At 45.8% G+C, this 22,135-nt stretch overlaps 1 protein-coding gene across 4 annotated transcripts in view; it reads left to right on the top strand.

Moving 5' to 3' along the window:
- Nucleotides 1-20,450, top strand: part of LOC142198676 (uncharacterized) — a 168,067-nt gene extending 147,617 nt beyond the window's left edge. For 2 of the 4 annotated variants that reach the window (XM_075269717.1, XM_075269708.1), the window contains 15 exons: nt 1,396-1,522; nt 1,608-1,704; nt 4,037-4,180; nt 5,791-5,868; nt 6,046-6,123; nt 8,511-8,599; nt 9,963-10,115; nt 11,110-11,233; nt 12,598-12,654; nt 13,191-13,271; nt 13,422-13,569; nt 14,939-14,995; nt 17,340-17,432; nt 17,796-17,955; nt 19,752-20,450. In XM_075269717.1, coding sequence (XP_075125818.1) covers nt 1,396-1,522; nt 1,608-1,704; nt 4,037-4,180; nt 5,791-5,868; nt 6,046-6,123; nt 8,511-8,599; nt 9,963-10,115; nt 11,110-11,233; nt 12,598-12,654; nt 13,191-13,271; nt 13,422-13,569; nt 14,939-14,995; nt 17,340-17,432; nt 17,796-17,955; nt 19,752-20,037 — 1,772 coding nt within the window. In that variant the 3' untranslated portion in view covers nt 20,038-20,450. The remainder of the gene's footprint in view (nt 1-1,395; nt 1,523-1,607; nt 1,705-4,036; nt 4,181-5,790; nt 5,869-6,045; nt 6,124-8,510; nt 8,600-9,962; nt 10,116-11,109; nt 11,234-12,597; nt 12,655-13,190; nt 13,272-13,421; nt 13,570-14,938; nt 14,996-17,339; nt 17,433-17,795; nt 17,956-19,751) is intronic. The other 2 variants (XM_075269718.1, XM_075269715.1) reach the window with 1 other exon arrangement.
- Nucleotides 20,451-22,135: the final 1,685 nt, after the last annotated feature.

The following is a 22,135-nucleotide window of genomic DNA, read 5'->3' as shown; positions in this document are numbered from 1 at the left end:
TTTTTTCTCTTAAAGGGATCCTACCATTCAAATGCTATTTTTTCTTATTCTTCTCCTACCTTTCGCTTGAAATCCCGTTTTTTGTCGGTATGCAAAAATGAGTTCTCTCGCAGCACTGGGGGCAGGCTCCAGCGCTCAAACAGAACTGGGGGCGTCCCCAATGCTGCGAGAGAACTCTCCAGCGACGCCTCCATCTTCTTCAGCAACGTCCTCTTCATGCGTCTTCTTTCGGTGCAGGCGTCAGACTTTTAGGCCTAGGGCAAAGCTGACTGCGCATGCCCCTTGTTGCAAGAAAAATGGCCGCTTACACAGTATTGTAAGCAGCCATTTCTCGTGGCCGGCAGGCTTTTGCGGTCAGCTTTGCCCTAGGCCTAGAAGTCTGAAGCCTGCACCAAAAGAAGACGCGTGAAGAGGACATTGCTGAAGAAGATGGAGGCGTTGCTGGAGATTTCTTTTGCGGCATTGGGAATGCCCCCAGTGCTGTTTGAGCGCTGGGGCCCACCCTCAGTGCTACGAGAGAACTCATTTGCATACCGACGAAAACCGTATTATATACCAAACGGCGGCGCGGAGAAGACATCTAAAGGTAGGAGAAGAATAGCCTTTCTTAAGGCTATTCCTTCGTGTTAATGAATAAAAATTGTGTTTGAATAATAGGATCCCTTTAAATGTCTTAAATGTAGATTGTGAGCCCCATATTGGGATCACAATGTACATTTTTTTTTTCGTATCAGTATATCTTTTGTAGAATGGGAGGAAATCCATGCAAACATGGGGAGAATATCCAAACTTCTTGCAGATGATATTCCTGGCGGGATTCGAACCCAGGACTGCAGCACTGCTAGGCTGTAGTGATAACCAATGAGCCACCTTGTTGCCCGCACATTAGTTTTCTGGTGCAAGTTATAGTAAATTTATGGGGCCGAGAAGACGCCGGTCTCCACCCCCAGTTGTAAATGGTTGTTAGCAGGGCACAGGAAGTGGGAAGTGCACCAAGAATACATCACAACTCTTCCCATCTGGCCCAGTTTTCTGGCCTAAATGTTCATTCATATGGTGGTGGTGATAGTCCCACTACCCGCAGACCCTCGCCATATTACCTTTTTGGAAAATGGCAAGGGATGCATAAAAATGTCACCACAAAATCAGGTCTCATTTCATCACATCTTCTCCATCATAGCTCGGCTTCTCATGCCAGGTCACAGATCTGGATTCTTATTGGTAATATTATGTGGGGTCCTTTAAAAAAATATTTTTTTTTCCATTTTTTTATGACCTAAATGATTCTATTTATTCCCTGATGAATATGCTTCTCAGTCAGTATAATACATGCATCCTCCTGTCCATATACTCTATGCTCCCATTCACACTCTACCTATCTCTACCATTGAGCAGAACACGAGAAGCACAGGCTATGTAAGAGCGCCGACTACATGAACCTGCACTTCAAGGTGAAGTGGCTATACAACGAGTATGTGAAGGACCTGCCGGCCATGAAGGATAAAGTGCCTGAGTATCCAGCGTATGTAACCCCCTTCACCCCGCTATCTAATACGTCTTAGGACAGACCACAGTATATACCTGGTAACACATTATGTCTTGTGCAGGTGGTTCGAGCAGTTTGTCATGCAGTGGCTGGATGAGAATGAGGAAGTGTCCCTGGAATTCCTACACGGAGCCCTGGAACGGGATAAGAAGGACGGGGTAAGACTGCACTCATAGGTACATAGTGGACGAGGTGGATGAAGACACAGATATAGATTCTATATAGAATTATATATGTGTGCATAGATATATACTGGAGGATCTGGATAAAAATGAGGCAGCACTCAAAATACATGCAAAAATAGTAAATGGGGAATTTATTATATTGATTTATTGCCTACATTTATGGCTTTTGCATATATATTGAGTGCTTCCTCATTTTTATTTTTATGGATTGTGGATTACAGAGCTATATCCTGGAGGCCGTGCGCCTTTCCCTGGAGAGAGATTGTACGGTGCTGCTTTTTATAGTGTCTATCTATTCCATAATCTATCTATTGCAATTGAAGAAATCACAGAATTGCGGCGCTCTTCCGTTAGTGTTTGATCATAGCAGGTTTACAATAGGTAGCACCACCAGGGATTGGTTACTACATATTGTAAACCTGCTGTGGGCGAACAATAAAGGAAGATTGGTTTCAGCAAACCGAGAGTGCCGCAAGTCTGTGATTTCTTCTTCAGTTGCATTATATTTTGGGACTGTGGATATTTTTTTTACTGCAGAGTAGAGATGAGCGAACAGTGAAATGTTTGAAGTTCGATTCGAGTAGCCGCTCAATACTCGACTGTTCAATCGAACATCGACCCCCATTATAGTCTATGGGGAAAAAATACTCATTTAGGGGGAAACCACTATTTGACTCAGGAGGGTCACCAAGTCCACTATGAAACCCGAGGAAATGATGCCAACACCCTGGAATGCAACTGGGACAGAAGGTGAAGCATTCCTGGGGGCATCTAACATGCCCAAGTACCTGTATTACGTCGGGTTCTCTGTCAGCTTGCGATATGCAGGAGCTGACTTTTTCCCATAGGAATGCATTGACCAGCGTTGATTGGCCGAATGCCATACAGAGTACAGCATTCGGCCAATCAATGCTGGTTCTGCCGGAGGAGGCAGAATCTAAGATCGGTCCACAGCAGTCTCCGTTATGGTCCGATCTTATACTCCGCCTCCTCACAGACGAGCCTCTGGCAGAACTAGCGTTGATTGGCCGAATGCTGTACTCTGTATAGCATTCGGCCAATCAACGCTGGTAAATGCATTCCTATGGGAAAAAGTCAGCTCCTGCATATCGCAAGCTGACAGGGATCCCGACCAGATTGAGCCCCAAAGAGCTGGGTGAGTGACATTCCCACCTAAATAAAGATAATCCCTAGCTAACCCTGCCAGTACATCTATCCCTGTCTCACAGTCACATAGTTCACAGTCTCATATGAACCGGATATTAAATCCACTATTCGTATGAAGTGGAGGTCACCTGATTTAGCCAGCCAATTACTTTTTCCGATTTTTTTCGATGCTTCCGTTGTCGTAGTTCCTGTCCCACCTCCCCTGTGCAGCTATTGGTGCAAAAAAAGCGCCAGGGAAGGTGGGAGGGGATACAAATTTTTAGTGAGTTTGCCACGTGGTGTTCGACTCGAATCGAACATCTCGAACAGCCTGATATCAAAAGTACTCAGTGGAACGCTGTTCGCTCATCTCCACTGCAGAGCACCCTGGTATTGAAATAATAGCAGTCACCTGTCCTTTTTCCACTGCTTAAAGGTTTTATATGAGGAGATATTGAAGACTATATCTATGTTGCCTCTTAATAAATATATATATATATATATATATATATATATATATATACAGTATGAAGAGCTGGTATAAGTTCTATATCTTCTTGTATAAAGTGACGAGGCTGATGTTGGTATATCCTGGCACCTCCTGTATATCGCAGCAGAATATGTAGTGTAAATTGTCCATTAAATCCACTGATTGGATGCAAATTGCTAATAAAAAGTGTGTAATGATGACAGCATATTAAGCAGGCAGATTCTTGGCAGCGGTGAGTGAGCGGCGCTCAGCAGGGATTTAATTAATGGATTATGAAAAAACAGAATTACTAAATGCTGCTTTTGCCCCAAGAATTTTGACGCTGGTTAACCCCCTCCTGTGTCCTGAAAATCACATTTTATTCCCTGGTTCTTGGGTGAAGAAGCGGTCATGTGTGTGCAGGGGTCTTCAGGTGACTTCCTACTAGCTCAATCTTAGGTTACTGATTGTTGACCTGTAACGATACCTTTGTACCTATGATGCTAGAATGGATCCCATGGTGTTTTATGGCATCCCGCACCTCAGTTGTTGTGATGGACACACTTGCTCAGATATAGAGACAGTCTTCTGTGGCAGGCCTAATCTTCTGCTGGACTTCTGAGGACCCAATAGTAGACCTCAGTTACGTGTTATATGTAGTAACACGCTGTTCTCCCTTTCTCTTTGCAGTTCCAGCAGACATCGGAGCACGCCCTGTTTTCCTGTTCCGTGGTTGACGTATTCACCCAACTTAACCAAAGCTTTGAGATCATCAAAAAGCTTGAGTGTCCTGACCCGGTCATCGTGGCGCACTATATGCGAAGATTCGCCAAGGTCCGCATTCAGAGCCCTTTTTGTTTATTGTTGGGGAATTTGGAGATTAAGCCCCCCCTGCAGTGATAAGACATTAATAGTCTATCCTAAGGACAGGTCATCCATGGTTTAGCCCTGAAAAATTACTGTAAATTTTGACACCTTTCTGATATGCTATTTGTTTCCATTTCTTATCATTGTGAAGATCTCTGCTTGCTGTCAGTAAATGGAAATATTTTTGATGCTAGGTTTTACAGTATGTGAGTACAGGACATGGGGGAAATTTCCACTACTGCTATGCTTGCTGCTATAGAGCAAGCGAGATACCCCCAATGGCGAAAGAGTTCCAACGGAATAACCCCGAAGTAGTGATCTCTTATAAATGACATAACAGTTATGTAATGGCCCCCACAGTGCTCTCATTTGGAACATAATGGCCTCCACAGTGCCCCACACCCAGTGATGTCTATATCACATGCTGCACTGCCTATGACAGATGTCCATGCATGAGTTTGGGCACCGTCCTTGCAATGAAGGCTTCCACCAGTACTGACGGAGGCGCTCAATGCATGTACTGGCACCCTGGGAGGAAGTAGAGGGTTTCAACCATTTCTCACCATTCTGCTCCATGCTACCTGTCTGATCCGAGGCCTGCTGTATATCAGCATATGGCCCCAGGAGTCGAGAGGAATTGGGGAGCTGAGTGGTGAGTGATAAATGCAGTTTGCCCCCCACTTCCAGAACAGCGCTCTGCAGTGACCTCCATCAGTCCTGGTGGAAGCGCTCATTGTACTTCTAAGGTAAGGCTATAGTATGTAATATAGACCAGTGGTTTGTAGCTGTGGCGCCTTACACCCCCCCCCCCTCCCCTCCAAGGCTGCTGGTTGTACTCCCTTGGCGGTACAAGTACCACAGATTGAGAATCACCGCTATACGATTATTTATACCGGACACAGTTGTAACAAACCCTCAGCTGTGTGAGATGTTTAGCTTGTAAACAGTGGATGGTGCCATTCCCTGAGAGCAGGCAGCAGTGGCGAGTTAGATAAACCATAGGCCCTGGGCTGTGTCCTAAACTCTCCTTCTCTGGTAGCCTCTGCATTGCTTGCCCCTCTGGCTTGAGGATTTGTACCGATATGGCTAAGTGACATTAAGCCAGCATGCACACAACCATGTCATTAGTCAGTGTGCTAGCCATGCTTTTAATGGCTAGCACACTGACCCCTTATTTTTTTTATGACTGTATACACACGACTATGTGTTATCATGGGTCCATGTAGGAGGTTGTGTCTTCGGACTGACCCATACATACACACATTTACGTGCATGTAGCCAAACTCTGTGGATCCACATAGACCTTCACACATACGGTGGTGACTATATTTCTGTAGGTCTTTGAACAGTAATAGGACCTTTCTTATACATGGTCATGTGACTTCAGGTCCTGCCCTCATCTGTACTAGGGATCAAGTGCTGTAGGAAGCAAACGTTGTGATAAAATAGCAATGTACATCTACTCTTTGGACACTCTGTGGGAATGAGAACAATAATGTCCGTCATGTTAAAGGGACGGGCATGATAATATGTTAAAGTCTAAGATCTACGTGTGATGCCTTGTGTTCTCTCTTTAGACCATCAGTAAGGTGCTGCTCCAGTATGCTGATATCCTATCCAAGTCCTTCCAATCCTATTGCTTTAAAGAAAAACTGGTGAGTGATGGCGCCCCCTAGAGTCAGTCGTGGCATAAACTGCATGTAAAAACGTAGCAGAGTTAACACGAACGTCTGCTGCAGAAGACAACAAGAAACAATGAAAAGTCATTGAAGAATGTTTTTGCAGTGAAGTCCTTGTGCGTTCCGTGTAACGTTGATCATTGTCTTTTACAGCCGTGCATCCTTATGAACAATGTGCAGCAGCTTCGGGTGCAACTAGAGAAGATGTTTGAAGCCATGGGTGGAAAAGAGGTTACTAGTAATCTTCTTGTCATTCTCCATGTCACACCGAGCCCGTGCCTTGGGCTTATTCGGCATCATATAGGAAAGTGACAGAGCCGGGCGATTTCCCGTCCACGCTGTGTGATTTCTGTCACAACACAATTTTCATCCTTTTTAGCTGTGGGATTCACCACAGGAGTCCTCCGACCTCTACCGAGCGTCGCTGCAGTCTGAGGCGCCGAGCAATCAATGTTATCCGAAGCATCAATTAATGTCTTATTAATCCCCTGCCACTTCTTATCTCCTGGGGTGGACGGAGAAGGATTGATTTCCTGACACCGCAGAGTCTATTAGGCTTCCATGTTTTCTATGAGATTTCCATGAGGTATAATTGATCTACAGGGATCGCTGGCCATAACCTGACAAAAAATATTAAATGTTACTTGTCGTTATTAATTACACATGCTTCAGGGCCGTATTGAGTTACATTTTAATAGGCTTGAGTGGTCCTTAAGGATCTTTTACATGATCAGATGAATGAAAGTCGCTGTAGACAGTCCACCGATCAGCCATCAAATGGACAAATGCGGATTTTTTTTGCGAATCGTATTGTCTCTCTGGGCCTAAACATGCTCATTTGTTGGCAACGTATCTGGTGTGAACAGGAATCTGCTGCCAACATAATGTAAAGTAGACGAGAGGAGGTGCGGGACGAATGGTGGCAGTTTTTGGATTCATTGGCCAGGCAGGGTTAGGCTTGTCCGTTCAATGGCTGGGTGTTGTAATAGACTGTAAATAATGTGGGTCAGAGCAGTAGAGGTGCATTATGGGAGGGGGTCAGATCAGGAGAGGTGCATTATGGGAGGGGGTCAGAGCAGGAGAGGTGCATTATGGGAGGGAGTCAGAGCAGGAGAGGTGCATTATGGGAGGGGGTCAGAGCAGGAGAGGTGCATTATGGGAGGGGGTCAGAGCAGGAGAGGTGCATTATGGGAGGGGGTCAGAGCAGGAGAGGTGCATTATGGGAGGGGGTCAGAGCAGGAGAGGTGCATTATGGGAGGGGGTCAGAGCAGGAGAGGTGCATTATGGGAGGGGGTCAGAGCAGGAGAGGTGCATTATGGGAGGGGGTCAGAGCAGGAGAGGTGCATTATGGGAGGGGGTCAGAGCAGGAGAGGTGCATTATGGGAGGGGGTCAGAGCAGGAGAGGCGCATTATGGGAGGGGGTCAGAGCAGGAGAGGTGCATTATGGGGGTGGTTTAGGGTAGAAGAAGTGCATTATGGGAGTGGTTTAGAGTAGAAGAAGTGCATTATGGGAGTGGTTTAGAGTAGAAGTGCATTATGGGAGTGGTTTAGAGTAGAGGAAGTGTATTATGGGAGTGGTTTAGAGTAGAAGTGCATTATGGGAGTGGTTTAGAGTAGAAGTGCATTATGGGAGTGGTTTGGAGAGGTGAATTATGGGAGTGGGTCAGAGCAGGAGTCATACATTGTGGGAGTGGGTCAGAGCTGGAGAAGTGCAATATGGGGGAGGGACAGAGCAGGAGAGGTGCATTATGGGAGTGGTTTAGAGAGGTATATTATTGGGAGTGGGTCTGAGCAGGAGAGGTGCATTATGGGAGGGGGTCAGAGCAGGAGAAGTATATTATGGGAATGGGTCCTAGCACCAATGGTATATGATGAAGGCAGTGCGACACTGGATGGAGTGGTGTAACGCATAGAGATGCATTATGGGAGTAGTTGTACATGTGCACTATTGGAGAGGTTCTGAACTTCAGCATTGCATTGCAGGATTAGTTTGGAGAAGGAGAAGTGCATTAGGATCTGCTATGAATCCTAGATGTGTGAACAGTCACTTATAGAAATGGTTTAGAGCAGATGAGACAGATCAGAGGTGGAAGTTATAAAAGCCTAGACCGCAGCAGGAGAAAGTCTGTTTCCAAATATTTTTTAGATGGATGATAGGGGGCAATAAAGTGAATTCTTTGCTGCCTCAGGATGCTGTCGTTCTGAAGGATCTATTTGGAGCTTAGCGCCCCTGTGTGGTTGTGTAGCCTATAACTGTGAATCCAGGCTGGCTGCTATTTTTGGGGGTCCCCAGTGGGTGCTCTCTGGCCATGTCCTATTCATCTCAGCAGTGGATACAGATCACGCTATAGGCAGCCTGGGCTCCTTTGATGCGAGCAGTCGTGATGTCTCTGGCAGGGAGAGTCTGTGAGAACATCCTCCCGCTCCTCTAACTAGCTTGTTAAATCCTTCACAATACCCAGGCCGTGTCTGCAGCTGAGAGCCCGGGTCACGTTCTACATCTGGAGCCCAGGGGATCTCATCTAAGACAAAGCACAACATGGGGCTTTACAGCTCAGCTTTATGGTACTCGAATAATGTCCATAGCTCTAGATTTTGGCTTTTTTCTTCCATTTTAGCTGGATCCTGAGGCCAGTGACACCCTGAAGGAGCTCCAGGTGAAGCTGAATAACGTCTTGGATGAACTGAGCGCTGTGTTCGGAAATAGGTGGGATTAGGCCACTTTCTTACTTCTTACTTTTCAAGATGTCTGTTGGCTTTCAGAAAATTCTTGTTTCTATCCTGTGTAGAGATAAGGATATAATTTGGGCCACCCACAAATTATACTCTGGGGTTTCTTCAGACCATAGAGGCCCAGGAGAGGTGCAGAAATATCTCTTATACTTCTCTCATCTCTCCTGGGCTCCTTCATGGCGTCTGATACTTTGTCAGGGTCCTCTTCCGGCCTCCTGGGTGACATTAGGGGCCCCAAAGAATTGCTGAGGCCTGTGATTGGGTCTCAGCAGTCACGCGGTTCACTAATCTCATGTACGTTACATCATGACCCATGGGCCAAAGAAGACCCCAAGGGAGCTCAGAAGAAGAGTGTAAGCCTTCACTTAGATGTTGAGTCTGAACGGACCCAGAGTAAAAAAAAAAAAAAAAAAAAAAAAAAATAGCCCTTTCATTTGTTCAGCCGAAAACAACATAAGTGGATGGACCCATGAATATTTGTGAAACGAGTTCTGTGACATACACCTCTATCTAATCCTATGGTTGGAAATTCACCCCGGTCTAGTCCTGCTCACTCAGCTGCATGTTGTATATACCTGGAGTCCAAAACAGGAAAGTCATACGTCGTCAAATTGATGATCTATCCGATTGGGTCTGACACCCAATACCCCCACCAATCAGCTGATTCCCAGAGAATGGAGCAGGAAGCAGATAGTGCTGTTCTGTGTATAGTGGCCAGACCAGGTACTGCAGATCAGCTCCTATTATGGCACCTAAGCTGCAGTGACTCATTTCCACCACTACGCAGAAACAGTGCTGTCTGCTTCTTGTTCCATTCTTAGAGTATCAGGTGTTAAAACAGGTAATAAATGGAGGTGGTGAGCGTCAGAACCCCACAGATCTAGTATTAGTGACCTAACTTTAGATCAGCATTATTTTTAGCTCAGAAATTCCCTTTAATAGTGAGGACAGTTTGCATTAGTCTTAGACCGAATCACAAGTCTCTGTGTCTGCTTTACTTTCACTTGGCGCTGCACCCTGTGGCGTCTGTGTGATTTTAATCCTGGAGGACGTGCTATATTTATGGCTGTGTTAACCCATGTGGATAGTTAAGAACAAGGCTGACACCAAGGTTTAATGAGGACATTTGCGGCTTCTGCTTTGGGTCAGGGATAAACGCCATAAATGATCCCAGCAAAGAGAGAGAAATAAGCTGAACACTCGGGTGACTGATCGTCCACTGGGCCATCCAGCATCATGTGCCTATGTAACTAGCGCCTTGTTATCCCTGTGTGAGTGGATAACAGGGTGCAGGCGGCTTCCCTGTCCTACATCTTGTTTTTGTCATGTTTCCTCAGTTTCCAGTTCAGGATCGATGAATGTATTAAGCAGATGTCAGAGATCCTCGGCCATGTAAAGGGCACCGGAAACGTATCTGCCAACGCTAGAAACACAGTGGCGCAGGACGCAGACAATGTACTACGCCCCCTGATGGACTTCTTGGATGGAAAGTAAGTGAGATGTAATTCCTGTGTTCAGTCACTTTATCCTTTAAAGTACCGTATGTAAAACTGTGCAAGGAAAGGACAAGACCACAAAGAAGATCCATTGAATGATGGAAGTATTACCAGTATTACCAGCGGGGCAAATGTCACATCTATTCAGTGTAATATTTGCCTGCAGTGTTAAAAAATGTGCAGTATAGGGCTACGCTGGTCTTCTCAAAAACATGGAGATCCAGGGTGGTCACCTCTGATGGAGAAGCCTATTGGTAGACAACCACTCACAGGAGTACATACTGAATAGTGAATAAATCACAATGAGAAACTCTTTATTTTTTTCCTTTAAGGAGGATTTTTCACCACCTCCGCCATCTTTTATTAGACTAATCTCCACTGATTCTGGCAAAGTAGGAATTTTTTTCTCTAACCCTCACCATTCCTGAGCAATCAGTGCCATGCTACTGTAACTACTCTGTCTGTCACGTGGGCAGGGTCAAGCAGGAGTAGACAAGGGGGCGTGACTGCTGCTTGCCTGCTTCTGCGTGATGCCATCCACTTGACATTAGGGAGTCTAGTTAGCCTAACAAGTATCAAAACTAACTGCACAGATTGCTCAGGTAAGGTGGGGGTGTGAGAAAAAAATTTCAACTGTTCCGGAATCGATGGAGCGGAGCCTAATAGAGGTTGAAAAGAGTTCGCAGAAGCGGTGAAAGGTCCTCTTTAAGGTTACGTTCACATCAGCATTGAAGTCTCCATTGCTGTATGGGTCCGTAATCGCTGGATGGAAAAGTCCTGCAAGTCTGACTCTATTTCATCTAGTGGTTTCAGCTTAAAAGACCGGACACCCATTGTAGTGGTCCGCCTATCCGTTGTTCTGATCCTCCGATAGGCCGACACTAGTGTGAACCTACTGTAGTAAATATAGTCACCTCTATGGTGATAAAGCAGCTCCCATTGTCTCAGGGCACCTGCGTATACTGATTGGGTGTTTTGCTGTCTGCAGTCTGACCTTATTCGCCACCGTGTGTGAGAAGACTGTCCTGAAGCGGGTCCTGAAAGAGCTCTGGAGGGTGGTGATGAACACAATGGAGAAGATGATCGTCTTGCCTCCGCTCACAGACCAGTCGGTGAGTGTCAGGATCGTAAATAAAGCTGCAGCAGGACATGGGGTGCAGAGGTTACACCCAAGCTGTGTTGCCCGATACCAGTCCAGGTAAAGATTTTACATTAAACCCAGGAGGTCTGAACAACAGCACATGAGGGGTTACTGTTAGCCCAGCTGTTCATGACATATCTCATCCAGCCTCCTGGAAAATGCTCCAGCACAGCTGACATGTTCTCCCCACTGACTGTTTCCATCACCGAAACTGCTGGATAGTGAGAAGCACAGCTGCCCCCTGCGATCATATACGATGCGCTTCAGCCCACATTGTCTGACGGTGTCTCATAAGAGAGCGCTACACTCTTATGATTTGCTCTAAAATCCATTGGTACATTGATAGACATGCTGAACCCGAAAATTCAGCTGTGACTGCAATGAACCCCAATATCCTGCGGGACACACATCAAGGGTCTAGGAAGCTGAGATATGTTTGCAGGTTCATATATTACACAGGGCCACAGCTCTAAATAGTATATAGGGATGAGAGGTACATGGGCCGACACCTGTATCGTAACCCAGAACCAATCATAGTCAGATTTTAAGGTGTATCCCTCCCCACACACACTTCCTTGGAGGTAAGACAATTCTCCGCTTCTCTAATTGATTTTTATTTTCCCATTTCCTTCTGGGGGACTTCTTTTGTCATCAGACGGTAAGTTTGGGAGGACCCTTGCCCTCCTCACCCCCATCTTTGTGCAGTAGGCACGAGTTTACCCCAGAAGACCTTGTGTCTAACCCTTTATGTGACACATCTCATACCACCACACATGAAAATCCCTTTGGATTGCCCTGGTTACACGCATTCACCTGTGTCAACCAGAACTTCATTACCCTTGGCTCTGCACCCCCTCTCACCTGGTCACTGTCTGACCTGTGTCCGGCTGATGCAGTATTACATGGAGTATAATGGAAAGTAAGTGTGATTGGACACAAGCGGAGTATGCATGTCCTACAGTAATTCGAGCCTAAGGTAGGGAATCAGTGATCGATCTCTGGGGATCCAACCACTGGTTCCCCTAATCATGAGACCGGAGGAGGCAATAGTGACTGACACTCCATTCACTGCTATGGAGTTATAGGGATAATTGGTGGATAGGGATAATTAGGTTCCATTCACATCATGTTTTCGCTTCCATACAATGGATACAAGCGGATGGCCATCCGTTCACATGGCATGGTCTTTTACCTACTTTACCCCCCCCCCCCCCTTTTTTTTTTCAGTGCCCTGTCATGTCTATGGCCTAACGTGCTTTTCCAAACTTTTTTGATGAAGGAAATCCTATGTAAATAATCCATTTTCTCTCCTTTCTCTCCTCCCTGCCGCTTCAGGGAACTCAGTTGATTTTCAGTGCAGCCAAGGAGCTGGGCCAGTTATCAAAGCTTAAGGTACGGTGCGATGCCCTGGACGTCTCGTAGCTTTGCTTCTGCCATGTCCCTGCCTCCTGCATGCTGCTTATTGATACAGACTGCATAGCGGTTGTCCCACATTGCACTGTGGATAGTCGCACCGTCTCTTCGTTTTTGCACAGTCACATGGTATAGGTCTACGTGTTTACTCTCACCCATGTGTATGTATGGTATACTACTAAATACACTGACATATATACACGGTGTGGGTATCTATATACATATATATAAATTTATTTGTAATAATTTTTTAAAAATATGTATAATTATTAAAAAATGTATAATATATACACACACACATATGGTATAGGGTACAGTGGTCTCTGACACCCTCTTGTGGCCAGGAAGGTTTCTGCATGCTGAGTCAGGTCTGCACCACTGAAGCCTGTGCACTTACAGCTTTTGGCTCCTGGCTTGTGTTGTCGATGTATATTATTATCACGGTCATCAGTATGAAGTGAAAGAAAATGAGATTGACACATGCAGAGAAATAAGAAGTTCACTTGTCCTTACAGGACCATATGGTGAGAGAAGAGACCCGAAGTCTAACCCCAAAACAGTGCGCTGTGATGGACCTGGCTCTGGATACCATCAAGGTATGATCACTCCGTCCTCACATAGACGCTATGTATTTGCAGTTTACACTATGGATCCTCAGTCTCAGATGTATTAGTATTTTGGTTTGGCATCCACTCTGTTTCAGGATACAATGTGTCTATTAAGCATCTCCTCTTCCTACTTTCCAGCAATACTTCCATGCAGGAGGAAACGGCCTTAAGAAGACATTCCTGGAGAAAAGCCCAGACTTACAGTCTCTGCGCTACGCCTTGTCTCTGTATACTCAGACCACAGATACACTCATCAAAACATTTGTGCAGACCCAGACAGCGCAAGGTATTGTATCTGGGAATCTAAGATCTGCTGCATAGCTGCGCCCTCTGCTGGTCAGTGGAGGGGATCACTTGATCTACACTGAAGTCAAGGCTTAGACCCCATGCACATTACTAAGTGTGCATCTGAGTAGGGGTTGATATTTCAGCAGGATGCCCTTAGAGTGTATTCTGTCTGGCACTTACCTCTATGGGGTCTTCCAAACCGTTCTGAGCACAATAGGACCTGCTCTATTGTCATCAGTACAGAAGAGATCTTTGGATGTCCTGCTCAGATGACAAACTCAGACGTGTGCATAGTCTTAGTGGGAGGAAAGCCGAGTATTTGAAATGAGGACTTGGTGGTGTTAGAACCTGATGACATGATGTCAATACTTGGTCATTGCATTCGTAGTGACCTCATAGTAAATTATGTCCTATATGATGGAGGTTTTTCTTTTGTGAGAATTTATGTTTTTCTTAGACAACCTCTTTCTTTTTGAAGATGTCAGGTTTAAAGGGGTTGTCCAGGCAAAAATGTACATCCCCTTTAACTATTAAATCAGCCGGGGGCTTTGAAAAAACAAATAAAACAATTCATACTCTCCTGTCCTCAATGATCCGGTGTCCTCCCGGAACGCTCTGGTCCTTCTGCTCCGCCGGGTCTCTTCCTGAGTTCCACTGAAGCTGCTGATTGGCCTCAGTGGTCACATGACTGCTGAGGCCAATCAGGGAATGTTATGCGATGTCACTTCCTGAGGTCGCTGATTGGTCTCACTGGTCACGTGACTACTCAGGCCCATCAGGGAATGCTATGTGATGTCACTTCCTGTGACATCACGGTTCTCTTCCTGAGGTCACTGATTGGCCTCACTGGTCACGTGACTGCTGAGGCCAATCGGCAACTTCAGTGCAACGCCAGAAGAGTCCCGTTCAGCAGAAGGACCGCAGCGTTCCAGGAGGACACCAGAGCAACGGGGAAAGGAGAGCTTGATTTTATTTTTTTTTTCACTGCCCCCTGTTCTCCAGTTTTACCTGGGCAAGCCCTTTAAACATTGAGCTATTTACAGCTAACATCTTTATATTGGCACTCTGAAAGCAAACTACCACTCTGGAGTGTGGGAAAACTGAGTGACATAACATAGTATAATAGCAGTCGTATTGGTTGTCATTCAGCTTTACCAAAATCAGATAGAAATAAGAAACTGTTTCCAGCACTTTTCAGAAGATGATGTCTCTCCATAGATTTGTGGATCCGGTTGTGTCTGCTGTTGAGGACAGTCAGTCTCTGTAAAGCATGTTGTTGTCTTCTCCTGTTAATCTCCCATGCTTTGTCTCTGTATAACTCTCTCTCCCTCTTCTCTCACCTGCTGTCTCTTGCGTTCATGTCTCAGTGCATAATGGGAAGGGTATTAGGTATACGGCTAATGAGGACATTCGCCCCGAGAAGGGTATGTGTGTCAGTATCTCTGTATGTGCTGTAGAAAGATCAACCAAATCCTCCATAGGCTCCTCTCCACCTGTATACTAGAGACACCCTCCTCATCACCCCTCATGCTGATACTTAAAGGGCTCTAAATGTGTCTTTAAGAGATAGTCCCATCTCATAAAATGATGGCGTATCTCTAGGATATGCCATTACCTTTTGATCAGTGGTGGGTTCTGATCTCTTGGACCCCAACTGTATTCATCAGGCTGCAAAAATAAAAGGGAAGGGGATGCAGTGCTAAATCAGCAGGTCAAATCCCCCTCCCGATCAGAAAGTGATGGGATGTCCTAGTGTTATACTATCACACTGAGATGGGAAATGCTGACATTTAAAGGATATGTCCACCAGTAAACATATTAGTATAAATATCTGAGTAACTTCGGAAATCTGTTACAATTATCCTGTACTGATCCTGAGTTACATCCTGTATTATACTCCAGAGCTGCGCTCACTATTCTGCTGGTACAGTCACTGTATACATACATTACATTACTTATCCTGTACTGATCCTGAGTTACATTCTGTATTATACTCCAGAGCTGCGCTCACTATTCTGCTGGTGCAGTCACTGTGTACATACATTACATTACTTATCCTGTACTGATCCTGAGTTACATCCTGTATTATACTCCAGAGCTGCACTCACTATTCTGCTGGTGCAGTCACTGTGTACATACATTACATTACTTATCCTGTACTGATCCTGAGTTACATCCTGTATTATACTCCAGAGCTGCACTCACTATTCTGCTGGTGCAGTCACTGTGTACATACATTACATTACTTATCCTGTACTGATCCTGAGTTACATCCTGTATTATACTCCAGAGCTGCGCTCACTATTCTGCTGGTACAGTCACTGTGTACATACATTACTTATCCTGTACTGATCCTGAGTTACATCCTGTATTATACTCCAGAGCTGCGCTCACTATTCTGCTGGTACAGTCACTGTGTACATACATTACATTACTTATCCTGTACTGATCCTGAGTTACATCCTGTATTATACTCCAGAGCTGCACTCACTATTCTGCTGGTGCAGTCACTGTGTACATACATTACATTACTTATCCTGTACTGATCCTGAGTTACATCCTGTATTATACTCCAGAGCTGCGCTCACTATTCTGCTGGTACAGTCACTGTGTACATACATTACATTACTTATCCTGTACTGATCCTGAGTTACATCCTGTATTATACTCCAGAGCTGCACTCACTATTCTGCTGGTGCAGTCACTGTGTACATACATTACTTATGTGCAGGATGGTCAGTCCGGTTTCATCCATGTGGACGCGGCGCCCCAGCAGACACCAGCACACACAGCCGTTCTTGTCAGCAATGTTCTGCAGCTGAAACACTGCTATTCCTAACACATTCGTAACACTCCGGTCCGTCCTCATTACCCAGAATACTACAGGGAGGGAGATGAGAATTAATCCCATAAATATGTTCTCACAAGGGCGGGCACTATACAGCATGACAATATGGAAGCGCTGCCAATGAATGAATAGCTACATTCTCGGTGATGACATCGGTCTCTAATGCCATCATTGTTGTTCCCCCAATAACCTGATATTGATGACCATCATTAGGATTAGTCATCAATATATTTAGCCTAGAACACCCCATATAGGTCTGTGGCCTAGGTATGCCGGGAGAGCTAGTTCCTTAGTCTTACTAGTTCCTTAGTGTCTGTAGGTCCAGTAATCTGTGTCTCCTGCTGTGCGTTTCTTGTGTGTCCACCATTGGAATCCTTTGGTAGAATCACGTGTGTATAAATGATTGTAGACGTCGTCTTATGTTCTCATGTCCCATGGCCCTTCACGGTACTCTGTGTCTGATTTGTCTTCAATAAGAAGCCAGAGATAAGGGGCCGCCTCCTGCTGAGGACTATGTGGGGCCACTGCTGTACTTCTGAGTAGCATACTACACATTTAATGTACTTAAAGGGGTTAGGCCAAAAACAATATGTATCAGCTATCCGCATACTAATATCTGGGCTGTATTAAATTGTATTAAAGGGGTGGTCACGGATTAGGAAAACATGGCAATCTTCTCTCAAAAATCTCACCATGCCTGTCCACAAATTGCCTATGGGGTGGCAACTCCACCCCATTCACTTAATCGGAACTGAATTGCAATACCAGGCAGCGCCAGCGCTCATCACGTATAGATAGCAACACTATACATGAGGTTTACATGACAGAGTTACAGGGACATAAGTCCGGGTGTATCGACTCCCTAGCAGACGGCAGCGGCTCCAGGTCTCTCTTACTATATACACTTCTATCTCTTTTAGGCTCTGGTGTAGATGATCCTGTGGGGGAGGTGTCCATACAGATAGACCTATTCACACACCCAGGGACCGGAGAACAGAAGGTGACGGTAAAAGGTAGGCGATACTACTTATCATTGCCAGCACTGTGCGGTGTATACAAAGCAGAGCGGCATCTGCTCATACTGACACTGTGCGCACTGTCATAGTCCGCTATATCCAGGGGGAAATGCTGAGAGTATCTGCTGTGGTCGCCTGAAGTCTATCAAGATGAGCACCAAAGATATGGACTGTAATGGAAACCCGTCTGTCGTCGTTGTTCAGCTCAATAAGCTCTGCCTAGTTTTCTGAAAGTTGCCGTCTCATTATTTATACCTATGATAGACTGTTTTATAAGGCTGGTCATACACATTAAATACCTCATTGATACGTCTGTCACCCTGTACGGTATTATTAAACTAGCGTCTGCTTTTCCTACAGTGGTGGCAGCAAATGACCTAAAATGGCAGACGACTGGAATGTTCCGACCGTTTGTGGAGGTCACCATGATCGGTCCGCACCAGAGCGATAAGAAGCGGAAGTTTACCACTAAATCAAAGAGCAACAACTGGGCCCCCAAGTACAACGAAACATTTCACTTGTGAGTACGATGATGTCATCAGTGAGAAGTGACATCACAGAGAATGCAGCCTATCCATTCCCTTCATACCCATCTATCTATTCATTAGAAACTGATAATACCACCAGGTCTGGGGGAGTCACTGGACCAAACCAATGGCCAACCCACTCTGACTACTACTTCTCCTACAACTCCTTTATAATTGTCTAACAGTCGTGGTCAGTCAGAAGCAGTAACGCTCCTCGTATTTATTTACCCCTCCCCCCCAAAAAACAAAAAACAAAAAACAGTGATAGTAAATATGTAACGAACCAATTATTATACAATATTAAAGGGATTCTAGCATTAGAATCCTTTTTTTTTCAGACCTTAAAGGCTATTCTCCTACCTTTGGATGTCTTCTGTCGCGCCACTGTTCCGGTGATATTCACAGTTTTCACCGTATGCAAATGAGCTTCCAGACAGCACTGGGGGCGGTCTCCCTGCACTCAAACAGCTTTTGGGGCAGCATCCATTTTCCTCTGGCCTCTTATGCAATTATCCATTTGGCCACAGGAAAATGGCAGCCACACATGCGCAGTCTGGGCTTTTGTTTGAAGACGCAGAGAAGAAGATGGAGGGCGTCGCTGGAGAGTCTGCAGGCAGCACAGGAGACGCCCCAAAAGCTGTTTGAGTGCAGGGAGACCGCCCCCAGTGCTGTCTGGAGACTCATTTGGACACAGTGAAAACCATGAATATCAACGGGACGGCGGCGCGGAGAAGATATCTAAAGGTAGGGGAAGAATAGCCTTTCTTAAGACTATTCTGACGTGGTAGGCCTGAAAATCAGAATTCTAATGATAGAGTCCCTTTAAAAATTATAAAATATAATATAAAATTTCATTTTGTAACCAGAGTCAGTAACTTTTTTTTCCAACCCAAAACTGGTCTAAATTCTGATTCCATGACGCTGACTCCCTCTCCACAGCCCTGGATATCACCAAAAATGTAGCTGGGTAAAAAATCTGCAAATCTGTTCTCCAGGATGTAATTAGGAGAACAGTGCCTCTGTATGCTGCCCTCTAGGGGCAGCCCCCTTAACATCATGCAGGACTCAGTTAATAAGCCTACTGACATGATACGGGGTTTATTGCCAAACTAGTATTTCTTTTCCAAAAGGAACATATTCCCAGCTATGGACAGCGCTGTTTCGGTCTTTTGGACCTCGTCAGCATAGCGTAGGGATACTAGTTTGGCAGAGTGAGAGACTATAGACCAGGGTCAGGGAATAATCATACACATTAGGGAGAGTGTGCGCCTACACAAGCGTACGGAGACTTACAAGTCATTCCTGCTCTGCTAGGGATTCTGGGTAAAAAATATGCAAATCTATTCTCCAGGATGAAATTAGGAGAACAGTGCCTCTGTATGCTGCCCTCTAGGGGCAGCCCCCCAAAAATGTAGCCTAATAGTTCATGATAGAGATGACATCACTAAGAATGCTGTCTTTCATTAGAGACCAATGACATCACTGAGCATGCAGCCTACCGATTCACTAGAGACTGATGACATCACTGAGAATGTAGCGGGTCATTAGAGACTGATGACATCACTGAGAATGTAGATGTACATTAGAGACTGATGACATCACTGAGTACGTAGCTGTTCAATAGAGACTGGTGGACATCACTGATAATGAAGTTTATTTGTTCTTCAGGGCACAATGTCTTGATTGTAGCATTGAATTCCTAGGCAGCGCTTCCATATTGTCATGCTGTATAGTGCCCGCCCCTGTGACTACATATTTCTGTGATTAATTCTTGTCTCCCTCCCTGTAGTATTCTGGGTAATGAGGATGGACCGGAGTGTTACGAGCTTCAGGTTTGCGTGAAGGATTATTGCTTTGCCCGTGAAGACCATGTGTTGGGAATTGCAGTGGTTCAGTTGCGGGACATTGCTGACAAGGGCAGCTGTGCGTGCTGGTGTCCGCTGGGGCGCCGCGTCCACATGGATGAAACCGGACTAACCATCCTGCGCATACTTTCCCAAAGGACCAATGACGAGGTTGCCCGGGAGTTTGTCAAGCTGAAATCTGAGACCCGCTCTACAGAGGAGGGCAGCTGAACCCCGGCCGGGTCCTCTCCTATGTGCCAATTCTTTCAGCTCTTGCTGCCTCCGAGTTCCCTGTCCTGTAAGTCGCACAAGCGGACAGGAGCGGACGGCGAAGCTGTGCAGATTATTTATTTTTGTGTATTGCCTGACGCCGCAGGAAACCTTCAGTGAGCCGGAGGCGTCTGGTGTCCTGTACATAAGATATTTATATGAAGTGACTCTTATACTGCCCCCTGAGGCGAGACGGGGTCTGGACCTCCTGAAAAGGTTGCTAGCACCTGCTGTTCTATATAAGTGACTGTTAAGGTAATAAGTCGCCACCGGCCGTGGTGCAGGACTGTGCTGCTCGCAGACATGGAGTCCAGTCCTCCTTAAAGGCGCATTGACGTGGAGCGGCCACAGACAATTGTGAGACATACTGTATGGCATCCCCGGCCTCGTCCGCCATCTTTCTACCACCTTGCAATATACTATGTTTGTCTTCTTTTTTTACGTAACCTATTTATAGATCACATTTAAGGTCACATCATTTTATCATCTTAAAGGCGCTGCATTGTATTTTTCCGAGTCTAGGCTGCCATTTTGTTTTTAATCAGGGTTCATTTAGCATAGTTAGGCTGTAGTGTAGCTTAGTCTGTATTATTGTATTACTACAGTCCGGAGAATGCACCTTTAAGGAAGTGTTACAATAACCTTCTACCTATCTAATGTGCCATATATCGCTTAGCTGGTGCTCCGCAACCAACGCCGGGTTTCTTAAAGGACGGAGGATAGTTTTTTTTCATATTTGTTATATTTTGCACTAATTTTGGGGATGAGGTGTCTGCATTCAGCGCTATGGGTGAGAAGAACAAGACGCGATGAGGATGGAGAGCGTTCCTTCTGTCGTATTATACTTTGTATTTACTCCCTGTGCGGCTGCTGAGTTGCGTTCGACAAGACGTCCCTCTCCTCATCTACATTGTACAGATATAAGAAGCCCCTCGTTCCCTCCACCCCAGAGCATGTAGTGGTCACTGCTGCTCCTGCCAAGACCGCAACAGCTGCCATGTGGGCGCAAGTGTACAGTGAGTGTAAAGGATGAGAATATAATGTAGACTTGTTATCGTACGTGCCACTGTCACCGACCACATAGCTCAGCCCTCAATAAAGATCATTACTGCAGCATCCTGTGTCCTCTGTTATTACCCTGGGCACTGCCAGGGAGAGTCAAAGGGTTAGTTCACATGGGGGCAAGGAAGCGGATTTCGCATCAAAATCTTCCTCCATACAATGGTGTTCTATGGAGACTACTAGCGTTCTTTTTCTGATAGTGGCATGTCGCCGCGAGCTGCCCTTTCTTCAGGCAGATTCCAAGACTCGCTGGCGGCAGCAATCTCCGGAGTCAGCCTATTCACTTGAGCCGACTCCAGAGGGGGAAGCCACGACCGTGACAGTCGTGGCAGGCGGGTTTTGGCCCAAAAGTGACACGGCTCCCCGCGTCACTCTTGGTGCCAAAATCCGCCCCACCACCCCCCGTGTGAACGTGCCCTAAGTATCTGCTGTCACCAGTCTCTCAATACACACACATCACATAACATCTTCATCTCGCTACAAGTCTGCACGTCATGGAGGGGCCATCTATACCGCTCATAGGGTAACATAACACAGCGGATTTTGCAGCAGGGCCTGCCATGCAAAATCTGCTGTGGAAATGTTACTACTGGTGGCAGAAAGATTTCCCATTCACATTCCATTACAGTGTTCGGTCATCATGTACACACATGGTGGTACGTGTCCCGGTGAGGGGTGTAATGCTAGTTATGATATGAGCAAGCATGCCATTGTGATTGAAGCGAGTCCTACCTGTACAATACGGATGTACCACCTATCCTGTAGACAGAAGACAAGCTACGATTGTAGGAGCATCCCTTTAAAGGGGCTCTATCAGCAAAATCATGCTGATAGAGCCCCACATATGCGTGAATCGCCTTTAAAAAGGCTATTCAGGCAACTACCCCCCCACCCCCGTTTTAAAATAATAACCTAAAAAAGAATGTGCTCTACTTACGGATCGTGGATCGTGCACGCTGGGCGGGCATTCAGGGTGTGTCATCTTCATCCCGCCTCT

The sequence above is a fragment of the Leptodactylus fuscus genome, chromosome 1, assembly GCF_031893055.1.
Source record: "Leptodactylus fuscus isolate aLepFus1 chromosome 1, aLepFus1.hap2, whole genome shotgun sequence".
Lineage (NCBI taxonomy): Eukaryota > Metazoa > Chordata > Amphibia > Anura > Leptodactylidae > Leptodactylus > Leptodactylus fuscus.
This window is presented reverse-complemented; position numbering and strand designations above follow the sequence as displayed.